The 13703-nt window shown below is 52.5% G+C and overlaps 1 protein-coding gene across 6 annotated transcripts in view; it reads left to right on the top strand.

Moving 5' to 3' along the window:
- SCARF2 (scavenger receptor class F member 2) overlaps positions 1–13703 on the top strand; it is an 83275-nt gene that overhangs the window by 33356 nt on the left and 36216 nt on the right. For all 6 annotated transcript variants that reach the window (XM_075012416.1, XM_075012413.1, XM_075012412.1 and 3 more), the window contains 2 exons: positions 3226–3354; positions 11772–11875. In XM_075012416.1, the coding sequence (XP_074868517.1) occupies positions 3226–3354; positions 11772–11875 (233 nt within the window). The remainder of the gene's footprint in view (positions 1–3225; positions 3355–11771; positions 11876–13703) is intronic.

The following is a 13703-nucleotide window of genomic DNA, read 5'->3' as shown; positions in this document are numbered from 1 at the left end:
TCATCAAAATCAAATTCTCCTCCGTAACTCTCAACGTGTAGCACCTTATAGGCACTGATTCTAAAACTCCTTGGCTGGGTCTGCCCAGCGCTCTGCCCAGCGCTGCTGCCAGCAGAGCTATGTAAAGTGAGTTTCGCGCGATTGCAAATGGCATGCTGTTTGCATACTCCCGAAGCTTATTAGCATAGCCCCACGAGAGTTTGGTGTTGGCAGAAGGGGGTGCCAGCACTGCAGAGGCTGTGTGGACGTGCCTCTGCAGCTAAGTCCCTTTCTATCACCAGTCTATTTTGCCTCACCCCCTTTTTGCTGATGCCAAGCTCTCGTGGGGCTATGGTAATGAGCTTTGGGAGTATGCAAATGGAAGTATGCAAATAGCATGCCATTTGCACTCCCAAGAAGCTCATTTTGCTAGGTGGAGTGCCATGCAGACATAGTCCTTTTGTCTAGAAGGGTTGTGGTTGGGTTATCCTTCACTATGTTAACTGATGGCCGGGTGAGTTCGCACCATCTGTGTCAAGGAAATTTGTTTGTGATTCCTCTAAACATACTCAGTACCTTGCTCTCTGTTGAACAGACCAGAGGAGATAGCTACTGGGGAGCTGCCTGCAACTGGCTTGGTCAAATGACCCCACATGTGGCTCACTAGTGCTACTCTGCATCCCCAGGAGGTAGATTTCCGAGCAGTCAGAGTAACCATTCAGAGTTTAAAGCTCTTGGTTGAGTTTTAAAGCTCATAAAATGATGGGGGTCAGTGGAAACCCTCTGCAGTTTTTCTGTGATTTGCCAGCCCGGGTGGGTCCCTAGACCCTGGTACTGCAGGGAGGGGAACCCCAAAGCTGGAGCCTGCTCCTGGAGGACCGTAAAAGGCAAGGAGGATGTGAGAGAAAAGGGCTGCCCCCACCCCTGGAGTTTGGAGGTAAGGACCCCCATCCTCCCAGGAGTGGGGAGAAAGGGCAGTGGAAGGGGGAAGTGTGGGGTGCCAGGGGAGCACAGTTTTGGGCTATGGGTTAGGGGCTCTGATGGAGATTGGCTGCCGGTACTTACCTGTGCTTGGGAGGGCCCCTTGAACGAGTGGAGGGTCCCACTGCTGAAAAAGGAAAGGGCCTGTCCTTCCAAGACGGAAACCTGGAAGGGCAGGGTCAGGCCAGGTCAGGCTGCCCTGCAGAGGCACTAGGAGGTGAGATGAGCCCTTGGACCCAGTGGCAGCCAGCAGGCAAGCCTCCGCTAGTAGGAATAGCAAACAGGTCATCTCCCGCCTAGGGGGCTGCTGCAGGCTAAATACATGTATAAATAACACCCCCCTCCCTGAGGGTGGGGGAGGGGCTAAGGACTGACCCCTCCTGCAGGCACCGGACCCCACCCCACTTCCCCGGTATGCTCCTGAGGCACAGGGCCCCCCAAAGTGGGGCCTGCTGGTTACCCCACCTCACCCTACGGATCGGTCGGCTCTGCTGGTGGCCAGTCAGTTACACACTGACTGATCCTGGCCGGGCCAGTCCGACTGTTCTGGCCCCCACCTGCTTCTTGCAAGGGCAGGAAGTGCGAATGGTCACCCTCAGTCCCTGCAGGCCACCAGCCTCCTCAGTCAGGTCCTTGCTCCCGGATGCATTCCTCCTTCCCTGGGGCCTGGAGACAGAGCCCGAGCACCCTCAGCCGGACACTTCTCTGCTGGTCCGAGAGAGAGTGGCACCCGCTTCTGTTATCACCAGGCACCTCTCCTGCAAGGACAGCGCTGTGGCCTCCTGCCTGGCATTGCATAGGCTTGGGTGAGCACTGCCCAGCTCTGCTAGCTCTTGCTGCTTGGTGCCGCTGCTTACCTCAGGGATCCTGAGGTCTGTCAAGTCACTCCCAGCCTGCTGAAATGTGCCCAGTGTTTGCTGATGTGCTGGTGAAGGTGGCTGGTGTGGGCAGCTCCCCGGGGATGCTCAGACAGAGCCTCTTTCTTCCACCCTACGTTGTCAGCTCTAGAATTTATTGGGACTTTGTAAGCCCAGCAGACAGGAGGGTCGTTAGCAGGACGACAAGCTGTGTTTCTCTGGGCTGTCATCTACCTAGATGGGCCATCAGGTTGGCAGGGTGCCCTGTCCCAGCTCTAACCCTGGCAGAAAGTGCCATCCAAGCAGCTCCTGCTCTGTGTTCTGTCCACAAGTATTTATGGATGGACCTTGTCTCCAGCTGGAAGCCAGACTCATGGTAGACTGCAGTCAGTGGTCTGTGAGGATGTCCTGGGAGGCAGGTCTCAGCGTAGTGGCCAGTGGGGTGTCTTGGTTGGGGGGCTGGTTTCAGAGCAGGGACCAGTGGGGATGTCCCAGGAGGCAGGTCTCAGCATAGTGGCCAGTGGGGATATCCCTGGGAGCTGGTCTCAGTGGCCAGTGGGGATCTTTTGGAGGGCTGGTCTCCGAACAGAGCTTGTTCAGTTGCCTGCCGGGATGTCCCACGAGCCTGGTTTTGGAGCAGAACATGGTCAGTGGTGATGTCCTGAGAGGCGAGCCTCAGAGCAGATCCTGGCCAGGGAATGGTGGGGAAGGTACCTCAGACAAAGCATGGTTAGTGAGAATGTCCCAGGATGGTGTCGAAGGCTCTGCTAACTGATGTTTGTGCTATGTGGTCTTGGGAGGTGCCTTTCTGCTGCAATCACAGCTTCACCTGCCAGTTATGTGATAATTCAGTAGCAAGAGCACTAGACCAGCACTAAAGCTGCCTCTCCAGAGGCCACTGGTCCCACTTGTGATCATGGCACCTACACTCATGATGGGAAGCTCCCGGAGTGGTTTGAATTCTGACTAGGCTCCCTCTCTGGCAGCACTGTGAGCTGGGGTTGATGTAGGCTGCTGCTTTCCCAGAGGGCCTAGAAAGGGCCCGAGATGCTGAGAGAGGCAGCAGAATCTTTGTGCTTCCTATGTACCTTACAAATATTGTGACTGATATGGAACTCAGAGCCCAACACTCCCTGTATGGAGCCCAGGGTCAATTGGCTGAGGTGGAAAACAGCCTGGCAGCTCCCTGCAGCTAAATCCAGCCTTTTGCCCTCCCAAAGTGCCTGGTGATGCCATCCTCCTGGCCGCTATACTGAGCACAGGGAAGGACCACACCGGAGCAATGGCTTTTCAGCACGCAAATGTGTTTTTGTGGAGCGTCCAATACCTGCACCAAGCTGACAGATGCTCCCAGGGTGGCTCTGCTCTTGTCCCCTTCCTGTAACTTGCTCCTTTGGCCCTTTCCTAGGTGCGAAGCTAAGTGTCGCAATGGAACCTATGGCGAAAATTGCGCCTTCGTGTGCAGTGACTGCTTCAACGGGGAATGCCACTTTGAGACGGGGAGATGCCTCTGCCGGGCAGGCTCTCATGGCACCTAGTAAGTAACTCACGTCTCGTGCTCTGTGTGCGTAAGCTGCTCCGGCCATTGTCTGGATAAAGACACACGGATTGGGGAACATGGGTGGGGCTGTGTCTGACACCCTCAGAAGAGGAGGAAGAGCCCAGAGCAGGAGGACAGTGACCAGTGTTTAATTTGTAATGAGGGGAGTGGCTGTAATTCATAGCACCTCAAGCCCATAGGTGCGAGGTTTATGAACTGCCACTCCTAGAGCCCTGGCAAGCCCCAGGGCTGACCATGTACCTTAAACCAGGGGTTAGGAAACTTCTTACATCCAGCAATTAGCAGGGCACCCCCCAACCCGTCTAATGCAATCCAAACTGATGGAAACTTCGGTTATGTTCACGGCACAGGGCGGGAGGGACCGACCCTTTCAGCGCATGTAAGAAAATAACACGTAAAAATTATGAATGGGCATAGAAATGTGAACACACAAACATAACACCAGTAACACATTGCAGTGTTTTTAATGAGATGGATGAGCCTGAGACCCAGCAGCTGGTTGTGCTGCACCCTCTTATGAAATTTCATGCCCCCCGATCACTTTGCCCACCCCTTCCTTAAATAATCTCTTTGGAGCTTGCATGAATACACTGTGTGTGGAGGAAGGTGCCTTTTTATTGGATTTGCAGTTCCCTCCATGGGGAGCTAATTGATTACTGTTTGGTTTTGTCCCAGCTGGGCTCCCAGTAAAGGGTCCAGCCAGTGGCTGAAATTTTTAACCGGACTTTCTCCTTCATCTCTTGTGCACACGGAGGGCCAGGTCCTTTGTCATCTTTCGCTATGTTGACGGCAGCAAAGCAGGTGGTAACAGGTGCTGGGTAGATTTCACGATGACCTTTCCACACCAGCTTTGTTCTGTTTCTAAGCCAAGTGTTAGTTTTCTTGCTTCTGTTCAGACTCACCTGGAATCGGACTCTCTTGGGCTGGGATTTCTCTGATGTTACCAGCAGGAGCACTGACCTTCTAATTATAAGAAAACCTTAGATCTGTGTTTCTTGTTGGGCTGAGTTTCTATCCTGTGTGCTTGTGGCACGGGCAGAGCTCTGGGATCTGAACAAATACTACAACTCTCTTAGTCATCCCATCCAGAAGGCTTTGTCAGCAGTTTAAGTCCCTGCAGATGGGTTAAATATAACTTTGGTTAGAAGGTACTCATTGGCCCTGGCTTACAGACAGGGACTTGACTTGGCTTTGCTTTGCTCAGGATAGAAAGCTTTGTGGTAATTTCCCCAAACAGTATGTGGGAATTTCTCTGCAGGACACCCAGGGACATCAGTGAGCAATAAACCTTCCTTTACAGCTGATAGAAATGACAAGAAGGGAAGGGAGCCGAACACCTGGGGATCCATCACCACGGTCCCTGTGGAACTGAAAAGCAGACACTTAGGTAAAGGGTGACCCCAAGCTTATTGCAGGGGTCCCTCAGTCCCACCTGCTGATACAAATCAGAGTATTGCTAAATTTCACTGCAGCTGAGGGACTAGACCCAGACTGTCCCACTTCCCAGGCTGGATCCAACAGGCTACAGAATCATCTGCTCTGCAACCCAGTCAGTGGGGAAACAGTTTCAACAGGAGAGATGGGGGCAGCCCCGGATCAGAATATAATGTGACCCTGTGGCTAGGAGGAGAGACTTCTTTTCAAACCCATTCTCTGTTCAGCTAGAGAGGGGAGTCCCGGCTAAGTGCTGTTACCCTGGGCTGGGTGGTAAGAAGGACCCTGTGCGTCCCCTGGCTATTCAGCATGAAGGGAGGTGAGGGCCTGAGTTGCTTTCCCCAGAGTCACCTTTGGTTCCTGTCTCCAGAAGGCAGAGCCTACCTGTGCATTGCTGCTGCCCAGACATAGGTGCCAGTCTCTGTGGGGAGGGAGGCTTAGCACCCAGCCAGCCCATTGACTGGTTTCTGTAGCTGGCTGACTGTCTGGCCTGCTGGCTTTTGTGCCACAGTCAGTAGTTCTCCCCATTCGTTCTGTGGGAGCCCTAGTGACTCAGTAGCATCCCTGTGATTTTCTAGGTGCATCATGTTACGTGAGACCATCCATTTCTCTTCCTGGAACCCCCAGCCTGACTCACTATGTGCCTCCTTTGCAACAAATAGAGCAGGAGTTCTGCAGCGAGCACCCCTCAACAATGTGTAATTCCCGTACACGAGCAGCCTTTGGTCTGGCGTTTCTTGGCTCTGTGATCTTACCTGTGTTCTCTTACCAGTTGTGTAGAATTTCCTAGTTTTGTTTAAATCAATGGAACACACTCCAACATGCGGCCTCCTCTTGCCCATCATATGGGCCAGCAGCGGAGGAGCGACCTTTAAATCCGTCACCCAAATCTCTGCCACTTAACCAGTGGAGTAACTGATCGCAATAGTAGGTTGTCATCTGCTTGTGGAGCAGCACTGGAGGGAGGTGAATCAGCCTGCTAGTGAGTTTCACGGACGTTTGTTGACATTGGCGTCACGGTGAGGTTCGCGATCTTGGATTCTTTTCCAGGCTCTGCAGAGGAGTTTGGACTAGTGAGGAGAAAGGGGAAAAGTGCTCACTAGGTAGTCCCAGTCTCCGCTTCCCCTTTGCCCAGCCAGTCCTACCTCCCGTGTTTCACATCTCCAGCTACTTTGTTTCTCCTTTCCCACATCCAGTGACCTGCACGCCCCACTCTCTCTCCCCATCTCATCTGACTCCCAGTGCCCCTCCCCAGCCTCCTTGTTCCAATTTACTTCTCCTTTTCCCCACCCTCTTGCCATCTCCTTCAGCATTTCAAATCCCTGCTCTAAAGCACAGGGTGTCGAAACTTCCCAATGGATTTTTCCCATGGAATGCAACATAAGCAAAACAATGGATTTTGTACTAGATTCCTTCTTGGAGGTGGCTGAACCATTTAGGCTGAAATTTCCCAAAACCGTTCAGCCTGAGACAGGCAGCCCGAAGCGTGGCACAGTATAAGCAACTGAAAATAGGGTCGTATGATGGGAAATGTCAGGCCACTTTAACAACAAGTAATGCTACTTGCTTCATCTAGAATAACAGATCATCCCCACTTCCATCTGCTGGCATCCAATCCCAGACCCAGCTGCTCTGCGCAGCTGTGAAGCCCACACTGGCTCTGTGCTAATCCCTGTATCATTCTGCCTCACACATGGTGCCACTCTGGCTCAGTGCTGGGCTGGGGGAAGCTTTGTCAGTTTAAAAGGCGTGAAATGTACTGAGGCCAGGCCAGCCTGGCGCAAACCCTTCTGAGGCTTGAAGGCAAGTGTAGCAGCTGCTGGCAGCAGGCTGGAACGTGCCAGCTACGCTCTGCCTGGCAGAGACAATGGCCCCTTGACAGTCGGTGTGTGTTATCATTCCTGAAGATGCTATGTTCACACCGAGGGAAATGGCGCTGAGTGAGGGCTGGGTTTTGTGGTGGGGCAGGGGGGCACATGGCAAATTCCTCAGCCCTGTCCTGTGCTTTGTTGCCGTTGCCACTTCAAACCATAGCTCCCTGGTCATGAGTATCGATTCACTGAATACTAGAACTGGAAGGGACCTCATGAGGTTGTCGAGTCCAGTCTCCTGCCCTCGTGGCAAGACCAAGCGCCACTGAGATCATCCTCCTTAGATATTTATCCGACATCTTCTTAAATATCTTCAGAGATGGAGATTCTGCAACTGCCCTATGCAATTTATTCCAGTGTTTAACCACCCTGACAGGAAATTTTTCCTAATGTCCAACCTAAACCTCCCTTGCTGCAATTTAAGCCTCTTGTCCTATCTTCCTAGCATCTGGAAGCTGGAAGATCTGGAAGATGTCCTAGCATCTGGAAGCTCATCCAGGTTGAGAGAAACGGGGACTCAGACACTGGCAAACTTGAAAGAGGAAGGTATCCTGTGCAGAATGCATTGGCAATAGACAGACCTTAGTTCAGGGCCTACGTTAGGAGAGGATGGAACAGCTCAGAGATCACATCCCTTTGTTTGGCTAGCTGTTTGCTATATACCACACCTGTTGCTCATTCTCTGGGTGCCCACAAAAGTTTTCATATATGTGGCTATGCACAAGCAGACAGGGCATCTCCATCCTCTCCGTGGGTCTTCTCTTCTGCTAAAGCTCACATCTTAAATTTCAGCACCAACAGATGCATCCTGTGTAGCATGGATAATGTGGCAGATTGCCACCTCTAAGGAACAAAACATGGGACATCCAGGACAATCCTGAGCTCATAGAACTGGGCACCCTGACAGATACCTTCTAAAAAAAAAAAAAAAGTGGGGTTGGTCCTGAGAACACTTGGAAGGTGGCAATCCTGGTCACATAGCACTACTGCAGGAATGCTCTAATGACGGAGTAGTTGCATTCCACGCCTGGCTGTAGCTCAGAGCTCGTGTAGAGTGGGCTGTGTTGCTGCAGGCTGGAGGAGACGAAGGATCCTGGAAAGCAGGGTGGGAGAAGTGTGGGGGCCCTGACTGTGGGTGTGGGGGCTCAGACCAGAGGGCCGGGGTGTGGGGGTGGTGCAGGAGGCACAGTTTGCAATGGGGGGCTCACAGCATGGGGTGATGCAGAGGGATGCAGGAGTCAGGGCAGGGTGCTTGGACATGTGGGGGGCTCAGGCCAGGGGTTGATGTGTGTAGTGGAGGTTGGGGAGTCTGAAGCGCCCCCAGATTCATACCAGGGTGCTACTTGCTCTTCTCCTTCCTGTCATGGTCAGGGAGCAAGAGATGAGCGCACAGTTTGTCTGGCCCCTGCCCTCCCCAGTCAGAGTGCAAGGAACGCAGCAAACCCTGAACTTCCCCTTGGTTCCAGGAAGGGGAAGATCAGGCAGAATTCTGATAAGAATCTGGGGGTGAGAGGTGAGGGGAGCCCTAAATTGCTCTGAGAGGAGCCTGGGGCTGGAGCAAGCAAGGACGAGGGTGTGTGTGTGGGGGCGGAGGGAGGTTGTACCCAATCAGCCCCTTTCACCTGCCTGGCTGCCTACTGCTTAGTGCAGGAAGCCCCAGGAGCCCAGCTGGAAGCATGGTGCACTTCCTGCTTCCACCAAGCACCCCAGCTGGCTTGCTCCTTGCGGGAGCAGTGCATTGAGGTGCGCTGACTCACTGTCCCCTCTGTTTCTAAGCCCCCAGCTCTGCTCCCCACGCCCTGCTGGAGCACTGGGCAGAGAGGGGCAAGTTTCGTGTTTCGACAGGAGCAGTCAGGACTGGAGACAGGTGGACCTGGATTCTAAGCGGGTGGGCCGTGGCTGGGCCTCTGCCGGACAGGCTGTATTCCTGTGCTCCCGAGTTCCTGGAGCCATTCAGGAAGGCAGGGACACAATCTTTGGGCTGGACCCAGAGTCTCTGGGCTGAAGAATCTGGTGGGGAGACCGCCAATACCTCCCCTTAGGCCTACCTCCAAGCATGCAGTTAAGCACATAAGGGATCCCACTGAAGTCAATGAGACCAGTCAACTCATTCTCATCATACTCTTGTCATACATGATTTGGTGATCATTCGACTGGGGCCGTAGTGAGGCCAAAATACTGGCTTCAATTAGTTGCCCCGTTAGTGGGACCCCATCCCCAACTACTGCACCCTCGTGAATCTCTTGTAATGATGGTAATGTGGATGTCGTCGTATACGGGGTCTCCAGATTCCCAGGAGCCCTCTGCGCCAACCTTTAGAACCGGCTACAGCAGGGATCGGCAGTAGACGGCCTCCCTCTGTTGGGGAGCCGAGAGGCATTAGTGTGGCACCGTCTGCCTCCACAGACAGCGCTGACGGTGAGGTCCTGTCGCAGGCACAGCCTCAGATGGTGCCCATCACCATGACACTGGCTGCTCGCGCCCTGTCTTTGGAGCCCAGCTTGGATGGTCAGGGTTGTGCTTAAGTGGCTCTTCTCCTTTCTTACACAGGGGCCACTGTTAGGTGGTCATTTATCCCACCTGAAGGGTCTCTGGGTAGGGGCTGCTGGGCTCTGCCCTGTCACCACTCCCCTCTGTGTAGCATATCTGCAGCCTCAGGGAAGGGGTTGAGGGGCTGGGGTAAGTGGCTCTCTCTCAGCTCTGCACCTCTAGCTTCAGGTGTGGCAGGTGCTCAGCTTCCCTTGCAGACAGCCCGGACTGGGGCTTAGCTGTGAGCGGGTGGCTGCAGCTCAGTGCAGACGCAGCTGAGGACGTAAGCCCAGGAAAGGGCAAAGGTGGCAGGTGCCCACTCTGTCATGGGCATTTGCCACTGCAGTTTTGCAGCCGGCCCTCCGGCAGTTCCTGTGTATGCACCAAGAGCCGCCAGCATAGGTACCGAGAAAAATAAGATCTAGTGTTTGTTATGTGGTGGCGATGCGATTCACATCTTCCAGGAGCATTGCGAATTAGCAAAATAAGTCAAAACACTAACTGTCAGAAGTAATTAAGTTACTCTAAGGGTGGCCTGGCGTGGGGCGATTGCCACCTTCACTTCTGCGCTGCTGCCAGAGGTGGCATGGCTGAGTTGTGCCTGGAGGGCATGGCCTTCCCTCCCCCCCAGTGTCCAGACTCCCACAACACTTGGCTGGCACACCACCGGCCCTGCACAGTGTGCGCACCTTGTCTGGGACAGCATGCTCCCAGGGACTACCCCTCCAGAATCCCGTCCCCCACCTCGAGATTGCCCCCCGCCCCCCCCCAAGAACTGCTCTCTCATCCAGGGATTGCTGCAGCCATAAATCCCTGCACCTAGAATCTGTCCTCCATGCCCTCCATGTTTTTCCATGCAACACCCAGGTAACTTGTGGAATACCTTGCTCTAGAATGTCGTGAAGGCCAAGACTATAACAACCACAGGAACCAGATAAGTTGGTGGCGGATAGGTCCAACAACGACTATTAGCTGGGACGGGCAGGGAGGGGGTTGGCAGAGCTGGGAATTGGCAACAGGGGCTGGATTACTCGACAGCCTGTTCTATTCACGTGCAAAAAATTGTTTTAAACCTGCTGCCTATTAATTTAATTTGGTGACCCCTTGATTTTGTGCTCTGAGAAGGAATCAATGACACTTCCTCATTTCCTTTCTGCACCAGTCATGACTTCATAGAATTCTGTCATGTCTCCCCTTAGTGGTCTTTTTTTCAAATTGAAAAGCCCATCTTGTTAATTCTTCCTCTTACGGCAGCCAGTTCCCTACCCTTAATCATTTTTGCCCTTTTCTGAACTTTTTCCAGTTCCAGTATGTCTTGAGGTGGGGTGATCAGATTTGCACACAGTGTTCAAGAGGTGTATATCCCATGGGTGTATATAGCAGCCATATGATACATTCTTCCTTATTGTCAATTGAACTGTGGTCTGAACTAGTTTGTCTGTTTTTATGTTCTTGTGTTTTAATGCATCTCAAATCTACTTCAGCCTCCAGGACTAACTCAGAAAGTGAGTAATGTTAATATAAAAGTAAGAATCACTTTATTCTTCTTCATTTAAAAAGTCTGAAAATACAGAATACAGACAAAGAAGTAAAGTAAATTCTTTCATATCTGGCAGATCTGGGGCCAAGAGATTGCCAGATATTCTAATATTCTGGATAGTAGAGAGGCATACTTAGCAACGCATAACACTAAAGAAAAATAAGATTAGCTATTAAGAAACAAAAAAGAGTATGCAGAGGACTTTATTTACCAGCAGCAGTATTATACACTGTAAACTTAGACTGTATTTGCTGTATTCATTTATATTTATTTTCACTCTACTGTACTTATGGAGAACATAACTAAAATTTCCTTGTGGTTAAAATGCCAGTTATTTGAGAGTTACAGATGATAGAATGCCAGATTTGAAAGAGTTTACTGTCATTGAAATCTGGAATACATGTATTCCATTAATTTTATTGTATTATAATGATTGGTGGCAGCAAACTTGCATAAAAATAGTAAATATATTAATAACCCTTGTGTTCAGCTGATACAGGCCTGTTGGGTTCCAGCCTGTGGGCTTGGCCCACACAGGCTTTTGTGGCAGGAGCCGGGATCTCAGTCCAGGCCTGTATTCCCATTTTCCATTGACCCTGAAACATTCCTTCACTGGTCCCCATCAGGGTGCCTGCCACACCCATTGGCAGGGCTTTCCCATCTGTAACCTCCATGGTGGTGGCAGCCCTCTGCCCCCCTGCCTCGGGCTCCGTGTGCATCTGACCAGTCATGACCGCAGAGATCGTGCCTCTGTCTCCTCCAGCCCAGAATGAGAGCTAGGGGACTGGCTGGGGCTTCTGGGAATCCCTGGGCGGCTCTGCTTCTGTGTCACCCACGTCTTGGTTGCTTGGTCCATCAGGATAAGGGAGTTCTTCCCAGTGCTGTTCCACCCCCCAGTTGGAGATCCACAACAGCTGTTGCGGCTGCAGGGGCCCGGGGGTCTAAATCCTCAGAGAGGGCTGTGGGGAGCCAGTGGGTGCTCGGACCTGCTGATCTGGGGTTCTCTCTCTTCTCTGCAGCTGTAACCTGACGTGCCCAGCTGGTCAGTATGGAATCAACTGTGCTGAGTCCTGCAGCTGCCATGACGACACATGTGACCCCCTGACTGGCGCCTGTCACATGGGTGAGTGCAGCAGGCGTGCCTGGGTGTGGAGCAGGATATGGGGAGAGGGGCAGGGACCTTTTCTGCTACCTTAGCTAGAAAAGAGAAACTGTAGGCGTGGGGCTGTCCTGGTGCTTCTCTCCCCAGGCGCTCCAGCTCCCTTTACCCACTGCATCCTATCCTGGTTGCTAAGAGGTGTCAGGCCCACTTGCGCCTCCCCGCCATGGACTGAGATGCTCCCTAATTCCTCCTGCGCTCACTGTCCAGCAGAGCCCAGGAGGCTTTCCATCACTGGCTGCCGTGGATCAGGAAGGCGGTCCCTGCCCCAGACGAACACTGTCTGTGCATCTTCAAGCCACAGCCTGACCTCTGTCACGCTTCTGGTAGGGGACAAGCCCCAGGACCTTCATTCTCTCTCCTGTGCAGACACCAGAGTTCCTTGTCCAAGCTCCAGAATGGCCACTGTGTTGAAGGAGGCGAGGCATTGTAGACTGCTCTCCAGATATCAGAGTGGGGCACTCTTCCACAGGATTTATTGCCTGCAAAGCTGCTCCACCATCACAGCGTGGGGAGGAAACCACGAGAAGATGGTGCATAGGTGCAGCAGCTCTGGGTGAGCTAGAGAGAGTCACCTGTCAAGCCTGATACGGTATCTGCAATCAGGCAGGCAAGGAAGCAAGTGAAGTGATGGATTCCTGGTGGTATTTAGTGTGTTAGACTCTTTTGCTTTGCTTTATGCTGCTGCTGCGTAAGGAGCAGCAACAGGGAAGATGTTATCAGCCCAGGCTGGTGGGGTGCATGCAGCAATCACAGCAATAGGAACTGCTTGGTGAGTGAACAGTGTGAACAAAACCTGGCTTTGTGCAAGCTTCTCCGCAGTCATTCTGCCATTGCCAGAGCTCCCAAGCCTCGATGCTCAGCTATGCTGGTCCTGGGCACTCTCAGACACGCAGAGAGCTATGCTGATGGACCTCAGTTCCCAGACTACAGCTTTCCTGGTAGTCTAGTTCTGTTCCCTTCCTCTCACACAGCTCTGTCAACACCTCTCCTTCCTAACCCACAGAGCACTTCATATCCTAGGCCTGGATTTTCTGAGCTGAAGTAACCAGTCAGGCCAGACACAGGTGGTATCGTAGTACAAGCTCAGACCTGCGGCGGTTGTCCATGGTAGGCAAGGAAGTGGTGTGTTCTGAAGAAGAGTTCAACAGTATAGCCATGTGCGTGTTGCTGAGTGGTCAGTGCAGGTATGGCCCTGATGTGGTGAGCCCTGGTTTGATCCAGGATGGGTAGGCATAATACTAATCGTGCTATGACTGCGTCTGGCTGGCTGGCAGCGTCATGTCCCCTGTCCCACAAGAGGCTTCAAACACTATTTAATTGGCTAGTGAAGGAGCAGCCGACGATGAAAGCCCAGTGCATGGGCTCACCCCAGCAGTTCATATATGCCTGTCCAGTACCACCGAGTACATCCTCTTTCACCTTGCCAGCTTTGTAGCAAATTGTCACGACACTGGCCTTCCCCACCTTCCTCCCTTGTGCCTGGAGCTGTTCTGCTCCTCCGCACGGTTTCTCCTTTGCATACGTGCACAAACTGGGAGGCACCAGAAAAAAAAATGGAACGGGCTGAATTGGATGACGTAGAGTACTGGGAGACTAGACTTGGGGTGAAATTCAATAGTACAAAGTGCAAGTTTGCGCACATAGGGACTAACAAGATTTTTGCTGCCCTCTGAGGTCTTATCACTTGGAATTCATAGAAAATGAGAGTGACTCTGGTCTCCTGGTAACATGACCCTGCTTGCTTCATGGAATTGTCAGTGCATGGATGTGTCTCCAGTGGGGTGTCCTA

Source organism: Carettochelys insculpta, chromosome 18 (genome assembly GCF_033958435.1).
Source record: "Carettochelys insculpta isolate YL-2023 chromosome 18, ASM3395843v1, whole genome shotgun sequence".
NCBI lineage: Eukaryota > Metazoa > Chordata > Testudines > Carettochelyidae > Carettochelys > Carettochelys insculpta.
This window is presented reverse-complemented; position numbering and strand designations above follow the sequence as displayed.